This window comes from Cebus imitator, unplaced genomic scaffold, assembly GCF_001604975.1.
Source record: "Cebus imitator isolate Cc_AM_T3 unplaced genomic scaffold, Cebus_imitator-1.0 Scaffold56, whole genome shotgun sequence".
Taxonomy (NCBI): Eukaryota; Metazoa; Chordata; class Mammalia; order Primates; family Cebidae; genus Cebus; species Cebus imitator.
Genome location: NW_016107371.1, coordinates 6937323 through 6958035, shown reverse-complemented (window position 1 = coordinate 6958035; position 20713 = coordinate 6937323). Strand labels below are relative to the sequence as shown.

The following is a 20713-nucleotide window of genomic DNA, read 5'->3' as shown; positions in this document are numbered from 1 at the left end:
GCAACTTTATAGTATAGAAACCTAGCAGACACCACGTTAACCAAGCATCAAAGTTAGCTTCAACAGTAATGCAACCAAAATGCATCGTGTGCCTCTTAACATGATGCACAGAAAAAGACAACCTCGCTTCATACATTATCCCCCAAATATACAACCGATCATGAGGGAACATCAGACAAACCCACACAGACATGTTGTAAATAACTGACCTGTTCTCTTAAAAACTGTTAAGCTCATTAAAGAGCTCCAGATTAAAGGAGACTTGGAGACACGATTTTCAAACCTATCATATTAGGTTAGATTTCAAACCTAATATGTATAATCCTAAAAGGGATTCTTATCTAGGAAAAAAATAAAGAACTATAAAGGACATTGTTGGCATAATTATGGAGTGAGGATTAAAAGATAGCATATAAAGCAATGTCTTTGTTTTTGGAAATACTTTTTACTGAAAAATTTAGAGATAAGAGGACAGAATATCTGCAAATTATACTTAAATGACTCAGAAAAATCATATGTATACATTTGTATGCACACATATTACATATGACTGTACCTATATGTCTATATATGTATCTGGCTACATACATATATACATGTATCTGGCTAAATACATATGCACATACAGTTATGACACTTTTTGAGAGTGTTCAGTACCATTTACAGTTTTCCATGAATGAAGATGCAGGTTGTTTTTGGCTTCCAAGAATTGGAGAAGATAGAGGAGAATCATGGTCAGTAAGCAGTGACAAATTCCTCTCCAAAACTGTTCATTCCATTCCTCTGGCTTTCATGCATTTGTGAAGTCTAGTTTTGATCATTTGAGTGGTATACCCAGGCTTTCTAATTACATAGGTATGCTTGCTGTGTGACTTCAAAGGCCCCTTAGCCAGGACAGGATCTGTCTTCAAAGACAGTGAGGAGAGTGGCCCATTTGCAGGAAATTGCATGGTTTGGGGTGATTGTTGTTTTCTTTGAACTTGTCAAGTGGAGATCCCTCTTTAAAAAGTGCTGGCCTTTTGCTGAATGCCCAAACAGTAAAAGACTTTCCATTTATAATTCTGAATTTAACCTCTGCCAGAGGAAACTTGTAACTCAGTTTCCCCCATTATCCTTTTTGATGGATCAGCAGTTTTACTCTGAAGTATTTTTGTGGGTAACATCTTAATTTTGTTGGCTTATAGTTCTAGCTGTGTTAGAAAAGATTAACATAGTATTTTTAGTGACTAACTATCAAAAGGAACTTTGATTATTTTGTTGTAGCTAAAAACAGAGGAAAGGAGCAGTGAGGGAATTATGAGGGTATGGCCTAATTTGAAAGAAAGTTCTCACAATTTAAATCATGGTATAATGCATTTCTTCCCCTAGGTGCTGTACGTATGTTGTTTAATGAGGAAATAAAGAGCCAGGATTTTGGAGTTAAAGGCCAGAACTGCATTCACATTTGTCACAAACTGTGATCTTGGAAAGATTATTAAAAACTCCCTGATTTGTTTATTCACTTTGATAAATGGAAATTATATATAAGAAGTTTAGTTTCAAAAGGTATGAAAGCATGTAGACTGCAATCTGTCCTGTAGCGTGTTCCCCAGAGTTATTTTTTTTTCTTTTTAACCCTCATTTTGACTTTCCTGTTTTTTATTTCTTCTTCTTCATAATAGAACCTTCTTAGAATAAAGACAGTTGAGCAAGTAGATTTCAAACTGGGTCTCAGGTATGAATTGCTGTGAAGTTAGCAAATCAACAAAGCATGTCAAAATAACCTGCATATGAATGCTAAATGCAGACCATTGGTTTAAAAAATTATTGAGTTTTAAATTCGGTGTAAGTCTGGAGATTTATTAGTGAATCATCCTGATTTTTGTTAACATGTGACTTTTACCATCAGTGACCTACATTGTAGAAAATAAAACTGACTTTTTTGCATCCTAATGTAGTATTCCATAATAACATTGGTCAACTTTAGGTCTGTTACTGTGCTTTTTATTAAGGCAATTAAAAAAATCATCTTTGTTTAAGAAAGCTTTCTCTAGAATAATGTAGCTAACAAGAGCAGCCATTCTCAATTTTAAAACACAGTAGTAAAACCCATGGGCGTTTCCACATTTAAAACACATGGAGTCTTTAATCTGGTTAGTTATGACACTGATTCTTCTTGAGGGCTGTGTTTATGACACCGAAAAGTCATCTAGTTTGTTTCCATTTATTGTTTTAATATTAAGACAATGACATAAGCAGGAGTGACCAACTCGTTTCTATTCTAGGAAGCAGGTGGTATACGAGGGATAATTGAATACCTTAAGCACAATGAGAATTATATGTTAAATAGAGTCCATCTTACCCCTTTGTAAAAACAATTTAATTTTGGATAGGCAGGAGGGAAAGATTTTCCTACATGCAGTTGGATAGGTCAGACACTGTGGCACTTACGCTCCATTTCTTAGGAAGTATGTAAAACTGTTTTTAAATTGTGTTAGTATAAGAAGTATTTAAGTACTTTATGGAACAAAAATCTGGCTCTGTTTGTGAGCAGTTTGTTTTCTTCTTTTTAAATAATTGGATTATCTCCTTGTGTAAACATGGAACCATGTGAGGGTGGTGGTTTTGCAATCTTCTTAAATGTATATATTTAGATCTGCTCATGTTGGGGTTACTATTAGCACCAGCAGTCTGTCAACATTTCCACAGGGTCTTTTAAGTATGCTGTGAAAGCTCCAGCCAACACTTGGCATAAGTGATCTGTACTACACAGCAGTTTCAAGCTAAGGCTTACAGGATCGCACGCATGCTTTTTAAAAATTATTATACTTTATGGGATGCATGTGCAGAATATGCAGGTTTGTTACATAGGTATACATGTGCCATGGTGGTTTGCTGCACCTATCAGCCATCATCTAGGTTTTAAGCCCTGAGTGCATTAGGTATTTCTCCCAATTCTATGCCGCCCCTTGCCCCCCAGTACCCAGACAGCCCCAGTATGTGATGTTCCACTCCCTGTGTCCATGTGTTCTCCTTGTTCAACACACACATACTAACTTTTAGCATACTTTTCTTTTGGCATTAGAAGAATTTTATGGAGTACATTTATTTTTTTCTCTCACTGATTCAAGCAGGTGGCTTATTTTGTAGAACTTAGGATATGATTCTTCCCTTGTTTCAAAAACATCATCTCTTTCTGGAAAAATAAGCAACATTCAACCATCCTATGTTTTGCTTCGACTTCATCAGCTAATTAATGTTATTGGTGTTAGCAGTTGTACAAACTGAGGAGCTCGTGATTCTGGTGGCATATTTTCCCACTTAAAGAGTTTAGTTTTCTGATGCATGTGTTGTGATCCTTAATTGTACACTTTTTTTCGTTACCTGTCAGAATTAATGTCTAGTGTGGGGATATGCATTAAGATTTCTAGTGGGGAAAAGGAGGAGTAATTCTTATAGGACTTGGTTTCCCAAAGTGTTAATTATGTGAAAGGCTTCATCATTTGGGGAACTGTTTGCGCTAAACTGAGATCACACGATTTTAATTTCTTGTTGGGGCCTATAGATAACTACTTTTTTTTCCTTGTGTTTTGTCTTTTTACTTGATTTGGCATATTCATGACTGTTTTTGAAAATGTTCCCTGGAGAATTTCTAAATCCCACTTATTTCAATTGAATCCCATTCTACTTGAGCTTCTCACTCTGACTGGCTCTCAGTTGGCCAAGGCATAGAACTGGCTTGGCAAAGTGCTAAATTTAGCTTTCCTTGAGCGTCTCTCTGTGGCGCTAAGCCCATAATTTAAAAAAAAACTCAAACAAAAAATACAAAACTCTCAAAAGTATCTTGCATTGCTATTGATGCGCTCCCCCAAAATATGTCTCAAAAGTACCTTGCATTGCCATTGATGTGCATCAGCAGCTCCTTTGGAATGTCTCTGACTCTGCCACCAGATGCACAAGCCACATGTACTACTTATGTTTTGGGTGAGAAATGTTGAAAGGGACTCTGTCAAAGTAAAATGTATTGAACCAAAGTTATTTTTCCTCTGATGACCACCGCGATTATTTGCTTGGCGGTGTATCCTTTCAGTCTCCTTCAGTTTGGCAGATTATCTCGAATGTTAATGATGTCCGTAAATTGTGAGAAGGAGAATGTGTTTATCGTGTTCTGGACAGGTCCATTGTGCCCTCAAACAGAAGCACCTAAGACCCCACATGTACTTTGTACCATATCTCAGTTCATTGTCTTTCCTTGACCCATAATTATTAAGTATGCTGAGCTGCCCTGTGGCATCTTAGTTAAATCAGACTTTGAAGCATTCATGACACATTCCTCATAGATCCTTTCTGTTTCTTTGTTCTGTGTCAAATATATATCTTTTTCCAGTAACCTACACTATGACCATAGTTAATCCAGGTGTGATTAATCTGAGGTGCCAGTGTATGAGGATTACAGCTTGAACAGTGCTGGCACTCGAGAATATTTAAGGGTTTATAGTTCTGGTAATTTTCTTCTTTTTTTTTTTTGGAAGATAATGGCACTTCATGTGTTAAAAATAGATCTGTGACTCTAACTCTCTCCACAAATATTTTAAAATTACTAAGTTTGCTTAGGTGCAGTGGCTCATGCCTGTAATTTCAGCACTTTGGGAGGCTGAGGCCGGTGGATCATTGAGGCCAGGAGTTCAAGACCAGCCTGACCAACATGACAAAATTTCATCTCTACTAAAAATACAAAAATTAGTTGGGTGTGGTGGCACAAGTCCAAACTACTCGGGAGGTTGAGGCACAAGAATCACTTGAACCTTGGAGGTGGAGGGTGCAGTGAGCCAAGATTGTGCCACTGCACTCCAATCTTGACACAGTGAGACTGTCTCAAAACAAACAAACAAAAACTCCTAGTTTTTCCTAGTTTTGAGTCTTTGTACAGTGAAATATGTATTTCAATAGGAGAAGCCAAATGATCTGATTAAAGAACTTTAATCCTGATGTCATTGAAAATACTCATTTGTAGAGATGGTTTCCATATTTGAGGAGCTTACAAATGTTTGGAAATACTATTTTCTCAAGGAAAATAGTAGACAAGTATATGCTAGACAAATATAGGTCCAATCTTTCATTCCTAATTGATTTATTAATTTTTAAATAATATTGTTAGGTAAACAATGAGTTTCTCAAAGTTAATGCTTTTCGGGGAGTTAAAGCTTTGTAAGCCTTGTAGCTAAAAATATCATTCTCTATTAAAGAACACATGACAAAACATAAAAAGATTCTGAGAAAATATGGTTTAATTCTTTTTTTTTTTGGGGGGGGGCGGAGTCTCAGTGTGTCACCCAGACTGGAGTGCAGTGGTACGGTCCAAGCTCACTGCAACGCCTCCCTCCCGGGAGGTTCATTATGCTCTCAAACAGAAGTGATTCTCTTTAGAGTTCAAGCGATTCTCCTGCCTCAGCCTCCTGAGTAGCTGGGATTACAGGCATGCACCACCATGCCCAGCTAATTTTGTATTTTTAGTAGAGATGGGGTTTCATCATGTTAGCCAGGCTGGTCTCAAACTCCCGACCTCAGGTTATCTACCTGTTCTAGCCTCCCAAGGTGCTGGGATTATAGGTGTGAGCCACCACACCCGGCCATTAATACAGTTTAATTCTAGGAGTTCTGTAATTTTGAAATTTTTGGCACAAGCTTTGCTCTTCATTGCCAATTTTTTTTCTATATTAAATTTATGTTAACATAGTCCTTCTAAAATTTTAAAGGAAATCTAGAAATTTATGTTTAGGCTTGATTAACATTTTTAATTGTAGTATTCATTTTCTATCTAAAGCATGCTTTTAATGGTGATGGTCTAGGATTAAAATTTATTTTCTTTACATTCACAGTTAGACTACTGGGTTTATGACATCTAAATATTTATAATTTTATATAAAACTAACCAAAATATCTTAAGACAGTATTTGGCATTTTGGTCAAAACTTGTGTGGCACATTAATTTGTTGCCTTCCTTGCTTAATTGAGTTTGAGCTTGGTAGTATACATGATTACAGGATTTTTATCCCAGTGTTGCCAAGCTCTAGTTGGGAGAATGTATGCAACTTGATTTGTATAGCATCTGACATGCAAGTTCCCTGTTACGGGTGACAGAGGTGGGATTCCCCCCAAATCCTCCTCCTTTTATATTTTTTTTTTCTTCCCTAAATACATATCTTGAACTTGAGGTTAGGAAGAGACATACATTAGCAATTTTATGATATTGATTGATGAAGTTAATATTCATTTAAAAGATGGGTTGAACTTGCAACATTATTTGACCAGCAAATATAGAGTGAGACTAAGATGCCAACAGCCCATTGTTCAGTCTTATTATTTTCAAAATTAGAAATCTGTACCTTTGTCAGGATGGATGCCTTCACCTAGAAGGAATTCAGATTTCTTCTTGCTTGGCAGGGGCTAGCTGCAGAAACAAGGGAACACATTTTTTAGAAGTCAGGAGTATATTAGAAACACATGGGCATTCAACACCTACATAAAGTGCTCTAGGAGATAAATGCGAATAGCTGGATTTAACAAAGGACCATACTTTAAAATACCAGAATTCATGAAAAGGCTAGACTACTTTGCAATTCAAGGGGAACACAAATCAACTAATTAGAATTAATAATAAAGAGTTCTACTTAATGCTGTCTCTCTTGATATAACTGTTTGTGATATAGGTATTGTTACCTTGTTTCATCCTCATGGTTTTTTTGTTTGTTTGTTTGTTTGCTAAATCCCTGTAATATTCCTTTTCGCATCCAGGGGATATGTGTGGGTTTGTGCTAGAATCACTGTTTATCACAGTTTTGAGGATTTTTCATGTTTTATGAGATATATTTCATCTTTAGAATTTCGGGTGGGTCTAGATTTAGAAAAGTGTTTTGGTTGGAATCGTGAGGCTCTGGATCTCAGCAGGCTTTAGGGTTGGAAAAGTTGAAGCTCACAGAGAGAGCAAATAAACATGGTCATCAAAGCTGAGAATTAAGATCTGTTTATTCACCTGCACACTTGAATTAAATCTCAGAGCAATGGGCAGAGCCATTCGACTTATGAAGATCCTGACAAAATAAATTACTCTAGTGATGTTTAAACGTCTATTTTTTTGCCTGTGTTTATACACAGAGGTTGGTGTAGTGACCATATGGTAGATGGAGAAGTTCTTGTGGAATTACTAAGCTATTGATTTACAACAGGGAGAAGGCCACTAAAATAGTGGAAAATGGTTAATTAAATGGAAAAGTCTGTTTGAAGTTTGGGGCAAGAAGCTTCAAATTGTAAAAATCACATGGGCTCTTATTCAGCATTGAGCAGCATCATGACTGAAGATTGGAGAAAACGGGGAGATAGTACTTAGGTTAGGTGTGGCTCACATCACTCTTGCTTTAAGAGAATTCCTCGTGTGTAGGGTTATAAAGATACCTAAGATATGGACTTGGGTAAGTATTCCCTAATTCATTTTCATTAAGTCTGTTGAGGTTCAAGTAAATAAAGCAATGCTTTTAATAATACCTTTAAAAAAAATAAGGCGCAATTTGTTGACTCTGAGATTTTTATGATCAAGATGAAAGTTGGCTTCTGATACGTAAAAACAAAACAAAAAGCCTTTAATTTGTGTCAATTCTCTTGGTTCTGTAATTCTCTTTTCTCTATACTTCTTACTGTGGAGCATGATTTATGGTGATAAAGAGCTTTGGTTTAACTTTCGAACTGAATGTATAGCTTCAACTTCAGCATGTAATGACTGTGAGACACTGAACCTCTTCCTCAAACATTCTGCTGTGTACTTGTAAACCTTCCAGGATCTTCCTTTGTTAAGCTAGGTTTGGAGTGGATACTTTATTGGATAATTGCTTTTTCTTGATTTTTCAAATTTGTGTATAAATTCTAGAGCAGAAGGTCGTCAACATGTTTCAGAGGGCTCTGTAGTGTGGGACTGCTTTTGATGTAGCTCCAGCCAGCAACCCCTGCCCTTGTCTTAGTTGCTCAGTTTTTTATGTGAAAAAGATGGCTTTTTTCATGAAAGAGTCATACATTGTTTCTGTAAATATCATTCCATAGAGTATTTGTGCTTAAGGTAGGTTACAATCTTGGACAACTCTGAAAATGAAAAAGAGTTGGATTCTCTCTGACTACCTTTTCCTCCACCATAGCCATTTCATCACACAGCCTGTCAGTATTCCCACTTGCTATTGCTCTTCTTCAGCTTTTCCCATCCCCTCAATTTTTTACCCTTTCTGGCACAGAGAAGTTGAACGATAGCCTAGTTTTTTGAAACTCACTCACTTACACCCTACTCGGGACACTAAGGGCGATACTGGAATAAAACCTCTTCAGAAGGCAGCTAGAGAAATTATTGATAGTATAAGCTTATTTTTGGTCAGCTATGCAAAAATTATTTATAAATCTTAATTATCTAGGCAGATGAAGGCATAACAAAATAGTACAGTGAGTATACAAACAGGAAAATTAACTCAGCAATAGAATGTAGAGTGAAGTGGGGAGAGGGTAGATCTAGGGTTGGGACTTCATAACCACCCAAATGAGAAGTGGTAAAGGCCCAAATTATGAGAATATTCATGGAAATCCTATGGTGAGAGTTGGAATCAAACCTGTAGGAGGCAATATTATCATAGAAGCTGGAGGAGGAAGAAAACTTTCCTCCAACCTAGGCTATTGGAATCATGAGGATCGGAAATTGAGAATGAGATCTTGAATGTATGATGAGAAAACTGGTTGTGGTCTTCATAAAAGCAGTTTTGGAGATAATTCAGCAGAGGTTGATGATAAGTAGAGGCAACAGGGTTGACACTTCCAAGAACTATGATGGTGACTTTGGTTTAGTTCATTGTTATGGAAAGTTGCTAACAACTTACTGAAATTGAACAAGTTATGACCCAACAGGTACAGTATGATGTGTATGAAAAATACAAATTGTATATTTTATACATGTATACATATAAAAGGAATATTTGGTAAGTTGTTTGCCAGAATTTTATGGGTAACTGTATCTAAGGGGATGATTTTTCATCAGAATTGGTTCCCTAGCTCTCCCCTGCAACAATTACAGATTTAGGGAAATAATATATTAAATGAGAGACTATTTGGAAAGCATAGATAGTTTTCAAGTGAGAGAATGCCCATGTAATAGACTCAACATACAGATAAAACAGTTGATAGAAAAAAAAGTCCTAGAATAGATAGGAAGAGGTAGGTCTTTCTGGACAAATCAAGGGGCCTTGATTCCTGATCCTGAAGGGCCTTGTTTCTTCTTCAGCCCCTTTGGTAGAGTAAGCCTTAGTTTTGGGACCCCCCACTGGACGAGAGACTGTAAGACCACATCAGGGATGTGGGAGCTTGGGGGAGGAAGGAAGATTCTCTTGTGGAACTAAAACCTATATAGATTTGCTACACGTTGCTATAATTATAATGGCCATTAAATCATTATAAGCAAAGGAATGACATGATATACAATGTACTCTGTAGAGCTGCCAGCCAGACCACTTATTGCTTGATACTAGTTTTATACTCAAGAATGACTCTATGGAGGGCAAGCAATATGTAGTCTCAAAGCTAAAAGTTTCAATAATTGATGAGTTTTCTATTTTTTCTCTCTTCATTCTCTTTTGGGTTAACTCAATAAAATGCAGCCGTTGTGACCACATGTATTCTCTTGTATTTATGACTTTGCTTGGTGCAGTGACAACTAACAGTTACATGAATTTTTCATATTTTATAAACTATATTTCAGGTTGTACCATTTCTAAATTATATACCAGCTATAGCAAGAGTATTTTACATGTTTTCTTTCAAGGTCCCCATCAGATGCAGTGAACTTCATATGGTTCAGGTATTAACTTATTTTAAATGCTATTTCAACATTTGCTTAGTACTGTTTTCTCCCACCTTGTCCCATCAGTAGACTATTTCTGTTTGGAAAAATAAATAAATAAATAGTATCTCATAGGTGAGTATCTAATATAATTTGTGGAATCTTCAAAACAGATGTAATTATAAGTAAGTACATTATCCTGAAATTAGTGCATAACTTTTATATGCTTAATTTTTTTAAAGTGAGATATAATTTACTTGTAAATTATGCATATTAATTATAAAAGTGTACAAGTATACTTAGATAAATGCATAGTTTTATGAATTTTACAAATGTATATGTTTGTATAACCAATATCCAGGCAAGATGTAGCACGTTTCCATCATCCCCTTTAGCAAATTGGCTAGTATACTCCCACCCCACCACCCCAATTCATGTCCTCCTGGAAATTTTGGAAGGTGACCTTTTTCGGAATCAGGGTTTTGGCAGATGCAACTAAGGTAAGAATGAAGATGAGATTATATGGGATAAAGGGACTTAAATCCAATGGGAGTGTCACTATAAGAGACAAAAAAAAAGACACGGAGATAGGAGAGAAGAAGGCATGAGACAATGGAGGGATTGACACTGTGTGACTGTGAGTCAAGGAATGCCCTGGGTCACCAAAGGCTGAAAGAGGCAAGACACGATTCTCTGGCGTCCTTCAGAGGAAGCAGGTCCCTGCAGATTCGATACTGGAGTTTCAGACTTCTTGTCTCTGAAACTGAGAGAATAAATTCCGTTGTTTAAGACACCAAATTGTGGTCATTTGTTACAGCAGCCCAAGGAAACAAATATACCTACTCCATCCTATGCAAATTCTATTATGCCTCTTTCCAGTTGGTCCTCAATCCTCAAAGGCATGTAGTATTCTTATTTCTATCACCATAGATTAGCCATGCCTGCCTTTGACCTTAATATGAATGAAATTATATGGAGCATGTTCTTTTTTGTATCTGTTTGAATTCTTTTGATCAGCATAATGTGTGTGAATTTAATTCATGTCATGTGTATCTGTATTCTTTTTATTATTGAGTAAAACTCAAATAGTTTGAATATACCATAATTTATCCATTCTGTTTATAGATATTTGGGTTGTTTTTTTCTACTCATATTTCATACGTATATTACATCTTTTGTAGCTGTCACTGGTTTAGAAGTTATGTATTCTATTATTGTTTTTGCAGTTGGGACCTTAAGGTTATAGTAGTTACATTTTACTTTAATTTACATTGGTCTTCCTACTAGTAAAGCAGAAACTTTGAATGCTTTAACTTTGGCTTGCTTCTCAAGTCTTCTGTGTTTTTGTGAATATAAGATATTTATTTTCAAAACTTGAAAATCATAATGTATGTTTTTTACATTCTATGCTTTTGTATAGAGAAACGAACATATTTTTCAATTGGTGTGTTCCCTAATGCTTGTTGCATTCTACTTCCTCTGGGTTCTGTTTTATTTTCTCCAGTACTTTATTCTTTTAGTGAATGCTTTTTAAAAAATTAAGTTCTTTGCCTTTACTTTAGCTACAGATATCTTTATTTTGCTCACATTGTTAAACTATAACTGCTTATAGAATTATAGTGTGACAATTTTTTCTCAGCATGTTGAAGATAGTATCTCAGCTATCTAACCTTTATTTATTTATTTATGGATTATATGTCTGCTGTCAGTCAAAGTTTTATGCCTCTCTAGATAATCTGCTATTTTTCTCTGGCTTGACTTTATTCTTATGGTATGTAAACATACTGTGTTTAGATGTAGACTTGTTTTGTTCAGTCTGTTAATTTTTTTAAATCTAAGAACTCATGACTTTAATTCTGGAAATTAATCAGTCATCTCTTTGAGTAGTGTGTTTTATTCTTTTTATATATGTATATACACTTTTAAGTTCAGGTGTACATGTGCAGGTTTGTTACATAGGTAAACTTGTGTTGTGGGGGTTTGCTGTAAAGATGATTTCACCAGCCAGGCATTAAGCCTAGTACTCATTAGCTATTTTTCCTCATCCTCTCCTTCCTCTGTCCTCTGTCCTCCAACAGGCACCAGGGTCTGTTGTTTCCTTCTATGTGTCCACGTGTTCTCATCATTTAGCTCTGACTTATACGTGAGAACATGTATTTTGTTTTTTTTTTTTCTGTGCTATTTTGTTAAGGATAACAGCCTCCAGCTCCGTCCATGTCCCTGCAAAGGACATGATCTCATTCATTTTTATGGCTGTTTGATATTCCATGTTATACATATAACACATTTTCTTTATCTAATCAGTTGATGGGTATTCAGGTTGATTCCATGTCTTTGCTATTGAGAAATAGTGCTGCAATGAGCATATGTGTGTATGCTAATAAATATTCCTTTATATTAGAAGGATTTATATTTCTTTGGATAGATACCCAATAATGGGATTACTGGGTTGAATGTTATTTCTGTCTTTAGGTCTTCGAGGAATACTACCCTGTCTTCCATAATGGTTGAACTAATTTATACTACCACAAACAGTATATAAGCGTTTATTTTCCTTCACAACCTCACCATCTGTTATTTTTTTGACTTTTTATTAATGGCCATTTTGACTGATGTGAGATGGTATCTCATTGTAGTTTTTATTTGCATTTCTCTAATAATCAGTAATACTGAGTTTTTCATATGATTGTTGGCCACATATATGTCTTCTTTTGAGAAATGTCTGTTCATGTTCTTTGTCTGCTTTTTAATGGGTTTTTTTCCTTGTGAATTTCTTTAAGATCTTTATACTGCTGAATATTAGACCTTTGTCAGATGCATAGTTTGCAAATATTTTCTCCCATTCTTCAGGTTGTCTGTTCAGTCTCATGATAAGTTATTTTGCTGTACAGAAGTTCTTTAATTAGATCCCACTTGTCAATTTTTGCTCTTGTTGCAATTGCTTTTGGCATCTTTTTCATGAAATCTTTGCCTGTGCCTATGTCCTAAATGATAATGGCTAGGTTGTCTTCCAGAACTTTTTTTTTTTTTAATATAGTTCTGGATTTTACATTTAAGCCTTTAATGCATTTTTATATATAGTATTAGGAAGGGGTCCAGTTTCAATCTTTTGCATATGGCTAGGCAGTTACCCAGCACCATTTATGGAGAGTGAATCTTTTCCCCATTGCCTGTTTTTTGTCAGGTTTGTGAAAGATCAGACAGTTGTAGACGTGCCGTCTTATTTCCGGGTACTCTACTCAGTTCCATTGGTCTATCTGTTGTTGTATCAGTACCATGCTGTTTTGGTTAAGGTAGTATAGTTTGAAGTTGGGTAGTGTGATGCCTCCATCTTTGTTATTTTGCTTAGGATTGCCTTGGCTATTTGGGCTCTTTTTTTGTTCCATGTAAATTTTAACATAGTTTTTTCTAGTTCTGTGAAAAATGTCAGTGGTAGTTTAATGGAAATAGCATTGAATCTACAAATTGCTTTGAGCAATATGGCCATTTAAATAATATTGATTCTTCTATGCATGAGCATGGAATGTTTTTCTATTTGTTTGTATCATCTCTGATTTCTTGGGTAGTGTTTTGTAGTTCTCCTTGTAGAGATTGTTCATCTCCTTAGTTGCCTGTATTTCCTAGGTATTGTATTCTTTTTTGGCAATTGTGAATGAGAATTTGTTCATGATTTGAATTTTGGCTTGACTGTTGTTGGTGTGTTGGAATGCTAGTGATTTTTGCGTGTTGATTTCATATCCTGAGACTTTGCTGAAGTTGCTTATCAGTTTAAGTTGTGTTTTATTCATTCCCTTTACTCTTTCCTTCTGTAGTAACTACCAATCATGTATTGGAACATTTCCGCTTTTTTTTTTTTTTCTTACATGCTTATTACCTTTTTATCTTGTTTTGTGCCACAGTTCTTTAAATGTGTTTTTGGTTATGTCATTCTCTGTAGCCTGCCATTCAGCTTCTCCGTGGAATTTTTTTTTTTTGTTAACTTTTAGATTTTTCATTTCATTCTAATGTGTACATTATTGCCTTTTCCCATGTGATTTCTTGTTCTTCCTTTTTCTCTTCAGTTATCTGGTAGATATTCATTTTAAAGGCTCTTTCAGAATGGCCTTATTTCTGTTTTTTTAGGTGTGAAATTTTCTTACTGATACTGATGACTGTTCCTCATGAAGGTTTGCTTTTTCATGTGATTTATTCATTTTGATGTTAGGGTAGCATTTAATGAAAGCCCAGATCTCAGGATTGTAAAAAGCATCTAGACAGTAGTTCTGTATTTATATTTTTTCTTTGTGGGTTTTCCTGGATCTGAAGAAATTCCTATTTTAAATTGTCAACACCACATAGACCCCACACTACATGATAATTTTAATTTAGATCCCATCCTTGCAGACTTGGTGTTCTTATGTCTCATGAGTTACATTTTCTCTTGTGCCTACCCACTCTGTGCTTCTCTGCTCTGGCCAGTTAGGGCAGGGGGTCATGAACAAACAGCCCTCTCGACTCTATCTACATAAAGGGAGCTAAGTGCCAGATCTTCACATGAATATTTCTCAGCCTGGGTCGAGGACCTTACCCTAAATTCTACCTCTGGTCTGATACCCCCATGAGCCATTCAGCTTTAGCTTCTGCCTCAACTCTGCCTTGAGTTTCCTCTTTGTTTCTAAGTTTGGTTGTATATTAACCACTTTTTGGATAGGGGAGGTAGAGGGAAAAAGGGGAGGGATATTTTATTTAGTATTTCTATGTGAGTATAGCAGAAAAAAAATTTGTCTCTTCACCAGCATGTATTTACCAAAAGTCTGATTATACTCATAATTAAAAACAATTTTTGTTTTTCTTTTACAGCTAGTTATGCATCAAATCCCATTTGCAAGGGCTGTTTGTCTTGTTCAAAGGACAATGGGTGCAGCCGATGTCAACAGAAGTTGTTCTTCTTCCTTCGAAGAGAAGGGATGCGCCAGTATGGAGAGTGCCTGCATTCCTGCCCATCTGGGTACTATGGACACCGAGCCCCAGATATGAACAGATGTGCAAGTGAGCATTTGGCTTTTGTCTATCCTGTATTGCTGGATATGCAACTTAGGAGAGGAGCTAAGTTGAAGATTTTGACTGATTTTTTAAAAAATATATTTGTAATAGGCAGTAGAAATAGTCTAAGCTTGTTGGGTGTGGTGGCTCACTCCTATAATCCCAGAAATTTGGGAGGCCAAGGTGGGCAGATCACTTGTGGACAGGAGTTTGAGACCAGTCTGGGCAATGTGGCAAAACCCCATCTCTACTAAAAATACAAAAATTAGCTAGGCATGGTGGTGCACACCTGTAATCCCAGCTACTAGGATGGCTGAGGCACCAGAATCTTTTGAACCTGGAGGCAGATGTTGTTGTAAGCTGAGATCTCTGCTGTGCTGTAACCTGGATGACAGGGTGAGACTTCATCTCAAAAAAATAAAAAATAAAAAAATAAATTTAAAAATTAGCTCTTGGCTATTTTTCATTAACAAGCTCATGTAATTTTACTTCATCTCAAAAAAAAAAAAAAAAAAAGAATCTAAGCTCAAACTTGCAAAAATGAGTGTGGTAAGTGTGGTAGGATAAGAGCACTTTTAGTTTATATTTTGTATAGTACTGTAAGACACAGTCACACATACACACTTTATTTTAGATTACATAAATTTTTTTTTCAAATCACAAGGATCTCAAGCACAATATTGTTTGACAGATTTTTGGAAAGAGGACCTACTCGGTGCTTATAAAAAACAAACAAAAAAAACACCAAGTAATTTAAGTACTTATACTGAGAACAATCTCTCTGGTTTACCAGTTTCTAAAGCTTCTTTTTCTCTTTTTATTTGAGTTTGTAATCCTGACTTAGTCTACCTTGCAATTAAATACATGGTAAAGGTGGTTTCTTTAAGAACCATTATTGTTATAACTAAAAAGTTTAGGTTATTTTAAAGTAATCTGAGTTGCATGTTTAATAACTATTTTTAAAAAAGGTTAAGGAATGGCATCTTGTACATAAGAATGAGGGTGCAGTTTTTTATCTCTTAATCCAAAAATTGCTTACAGAATGAGTCTTATCTTCTAGATCAGTCATATAAATTGTGGTTTAAAAAAATAAATGAGAAAGCAAAGGAACATCCCTTTCTTGAAGGAACTCAAATTTTAGGAGATAGAAAGGATAACAAAAAGGGGACCACAGAATAAAATGACAAATGGTAAGTAGTTCAATCATAATTTAATATATTAAGTGCTATGTCAGTAATAATTAAATCACTCATATATATGTGCATATGTATGAGATCATTAAATCTCATATTTATGAGAGTGGTTTAATGATCTCCCATTAACACACTATGTATGTGACTATTCAGGCAAGACAGTCTTCAGATGAGAAGAGGGTTTGAATTACATCATCCAATGACAATATTATTTTGGAAGGAAGCAGAACTAGTGGGGGCTATTTAAATGAATTCTAGAAGGAAGGAACCACATATATGTAAAAATAAGGTGCCTGGGGAACAAGAACTCTCACCCGGAGTGTTCTTTGGTATTTTGGCAATGCAATTCTCTGTTTCATGGGACCTGTCCTACATTGCTGGACATTCAACATCCTTGGTCCCTGCCCATTAAATGTCCTTTTTGTCTTCAAACTACTGTTATAAGCAAACATGTCCCCAAACATTTTTAAACACTTCCTGGAAGAGCAGTATGGTAGCTGGATGAAAACCATTGAAGAGCATGTGCCTAGTGGGAGGTGTGGTTGGAATTGAGGATGGAAAGGGAGGCTGCAGTGCAACGGATAAAAGTGTTGCCTGCCACACTAGGAAGTCTTGGTATTATCTAAAGGTACTGAGTAGGCAATGAGCTAAAGAGATTGCTTTAAGATAATTCTAGCAGAAGTGAGGGAGATGAATAGGAGAGGAAAACAAAGCAGAGGAAGACTGCTGTAATGATTGCAGATTAGAAATCTTGTTCTGATGATTTTTTGTGGGTAATGAATTGCCGAGTCTTTAAAAATAGAACCAAAGGGGCCTGGTAACTAACTGGACAGGGCTAAGAGAAAGAATCGAGCATGATCTTGAGGTTTTCTATCTAAGGTACTGGGTGAAGTTATACCATTAGCAGAGTTAGAAATATTTAGGCTTGGAGGAAACTTGGATCTACCTTCATTTTGTGGAATTGTTTAGATTAATATTTAAAAGACACAGCTCCCTACCAGTTAATAGAATGGCTTGCAAATATTTAGAAAATATTCATTTTGTTCTTAAAGTATATGATTTAGCCTACCTCCTAATTTATGTCTCATGGTTTATATACTTCCAGAGACGGATAGGGTCCACCTTGGAAAGGATTCCTGTTCAGATTGCTGTAGACCACCGATGGAGGGGGTGGTTTGAGTCCACTTTATTCTTTTTTTTATTCCAGACTATCAGTGCACAAGGATGACAAGACAAGAGTATAGATGGATAGAGGTATTTATTCCAAGTTCTAGAGCTAGCATTGTATGTACTGTGTATGGACAATAGGCTGGCCATATAATGTATTAACTCAATGTGGAACACTGGGAAATGAAAGAGGCTGCCATTAACAACTATGTAGGGAGATTGGATGGAAACCAGGACCATCCTGTGCAAACTGGTATGAATGGTCACCCCAGCAATACTTTGTAGCATATCAGTGGAGTCTTCCTTAGAGAGATACTCTCAGGCAGGAGTTAACAGCACATTTTGGCTAAGTTTTCTTTTCTCAGAAATGGAAAGGAGAGCAGTGATTGTAAATCAGCCTTAGAAAGAAAAATCTGCATATGGGAAAGGGTTTGCTGTGGATAGCCTTCTTGTAAGTGAATACAATCAATGTTGGAGTTTACTGACCTAGAGGAAATCATAACCTGGTACAAGCGGGAAGTGCTATTAACAAGACCCCATGAAAGCAAAGTGAAAATGGAAAATTACTTCTTAATTCTCAGTGTATGATAATCATTTTTTTATACCAATTGTTGCTCTCTTCCATGACTACTTTGCATATACTGTGTTGATGTTTATATTTTGTTCAGGGTATGAGATTTAAATAGTAAAGCTGTCAGAGACTTAGAATTTGAAGCCATATCCACTTTTTGCTTCCTTAAAAGATAATTGCTCAATATTAGAAAAGAAAATTATGCTTTCAGCAATAGTAGCCTGAAAAATCTTGTAAGTGAAATTTACTCATATGTTTCCTAATCACTACAGTACAATTTCAAATGTAAAGCAATATTCTTCTTTTGAAGGAAGATTTGCTCGCTAAAACGTTGTCTAATGTTGGCCTCTTTGTATATAGAGTATGAAGCTTATAAAATTCAACCATACTTATGGAAACCAATTCAATAGCCATCTGAGTAATTCTGTGAATACGTGCACTAACAGACACTAGAAACTGCCATTGTCCCTGATACTATGTAAGATGTTATTTCACTCATATTTTTTTTTCTCATTCATTCATGAAACTAGTTACATAAAAGTTTATTTTTTAAATTGTTCTACATAGCCCTTGTAGAAAGCTTAGGAAAGTGCATAGGAGGCCTAAAACAAGCAAAAGCAAGCACTTCTCTCAAAGATAACAAAAGCAAACAAAAGATTTTGTCTTCTCTTCTTGACATTATTTCTATGAGTATTTGTGATTTTCCTTACCTTACAAATGTATCATTGTGTTTTGTAACTTTTTTTAACTTAATAAATTATAAACATATTTTCATGCCATTAAATATGGCTGCATATATTTTGAATGGTTATATTTAGTTAATTGCCTATTGAAAATTTGCTTTTAGTTTTTCACAGTTATAAGCAGTTCTATGAAAAAGATTCTTATATATAAATTCTTGTTCTCTCATATACAAATTTTTCACATTTGCCTGTTTTATTATTTTTTTTTAAAGATGAACTTTTAAACATAATACATGTTTTGAAGGTATATATTGCCAGTTGGATTTCTAGAAAAGTATTAGTTTACATCTTCACTAACAGTGGACATTTTCTCTTGCATTTCCCTGGCTATTAATGACAAGTAGAAAACTGCATTTTTGTCTTAATATGCTTTTTCTTTGATACAAATGAAGCTGAACATTTTTTTTTTTTGTCACAGGAATATTGGCATTGTAGGATGTTTACCAGAGTCACTGCCACCTCTTTTTGTACAACTGTCATGTTTTTAGTAATTAAAAAACTTTTTGAAGTATGCAGAATTCTAAATTCACAAATAATAAATGGAGAGTTTAATCAACTATTACAAAGTAGATACATTTAACTCCCACTGAGGTCAAGAAAGAATGCTAGCACTACCCACTCACTAACTTCCCATTCGCCAGTGTCTTCTCCTTTGGCATGAACTACTATCCTGACTTGTAAACAAAACACATATAAATCATTATTCATGGCAACACTATTTATACTGATTATGACTTGGAAACGACCCAAATGGCCAAACAGTATAATACCTAAAAAATATAGTATATTAATATTGACATTTAACAAAAAGCAAGGAAAAGCCAATGGAGGAGGCTGTGACCAACTCCCTAGGAAAACAGTCAGGATGATGTCCTAGAAGCACAAGTGGGAGGTCTTGAGGAGAAGCAAGTGATCAATGTCAGTGTTGCACTGTTTAAACAGTAGAGCTGTTGACCTTCATGTGAGTCATTTCATTGTTTTTGTTGGGACACCCACCATCCTGATTGCTATGGCTTGGCGGGGGCGGGGGCGGGGGCAGTACGTGGAGTCATAGGAAAGCACCCAGTGATTACATATACTCGTTTGCTTCTTTCACTTCTCTGCTAAGTGTATTTAAAACTAGTATCTGATGATAACTGGAGGGCTCACATATGGGTAAGTTGGGGTGTGTGTGTTTATGTTTGTGTGTGTTTGTGAGTGACAGGAGAAGTAAGTAGGAAAGAGCCAGTTGAGGAGGATAGACAGAAAATAATGAAGAAACAAGATCCCTGAAGGGACAGAAAAGGATAGAGTCCAAAACATAGGTGGGGAAATTCACCTTGGGCAAACATTCATTCAGCAATTTATGAGGTATCTACCTCATGTCAATCAAGGTTAAGGATTCTTTTTGTCATGTACTAGGAAGGTATCAGAAATGTGCTGAAATTCAGGAAAAAGGAGCAGTAAACTTTTTTAACCTCCAAATTTATGTGTAAGAAAACAATATAATTTTGCCAGAGACAGTATTTTAAAAAATCATCTGTAAAAAAATAAAGAAATGAGATATTTAATAATTCTGGATCTGTGAATTTGCCACATTTTAGCTACTTCTGCTACAGTTTTTGATTCTACCCTTGTTTTGGCATTTTGTGAAATACATGTTTAGGCTAGGAGAACACTACATTTTGTTTCCTTTATTTTTCCATTTATTTTCCTTCTTCTTTTTTTTCTGTTGCACAGTTGCAGCTCACTGAAGCCTCAGTTCCTTCTGGGACAAAGGGATCCTCCCACCACAGCCTCCCCATTAGCTAAGACTACAGGCATGCACCACTGTATCCAGCTAATATTTTTAAAAATATATTTTTATAGATGCCTGGCTGTTTTTTTTTTATGTATTTGCTAGTTATTTTTAGAGATGAGGTCTTGCCATGTTGGCTTGTCTCTAACTCCTGACCTCCTGAAACAGTCCTCCCACTTCAGCCTCCCAAGTAGCTGAGATTACAGGTGTGAACTGTTACATTTTGCTTTGAAATGAAAGGGCACACAGGTTTCAAAAACTAGTAATTTTTAATATATAAGAAAATCCAAAGTTAAATATAATCATCCTTTAATTTGTAAACCCCAAGATCAGTATTTAGGCTTTTTTAAAGAATTACTACATATCGTGAAGTTTGAGTGCCTTTAGAAGCGCTTTTTT

At 35.7% G+C, this 20713-nt stretch overlaps 1 protein-coding gene across 7 annotated transcripts in view; it reads left to right on the top strand.

Annotated features, from left to right (window-relative positions):
• Window positions 1–20713, top strand: part of RSPO2 (R-spondin 2) — a 172960-nt gene that overhangs the window by 66484 nt on the left and 85763 nt on the right. For 6 of the 7 annotated variants that reach the window (XM_037738710.1, XM_017529003.2, XM_017529002.2 and 3 more), the window contains one exon: window positions 14681–14869. In XM_037738710.1, coding sequence (XP_037594638.1) covers window positions 14681–14869 — 189 coding nt within the window. Of the gene's footprint in view, window positions 1–7115; window positions 7449–14680; window positions 14870–20713 lie in introns of those variants that run through there. The other variant, XM_037738711.1, reaches the window with a different exon arrangement.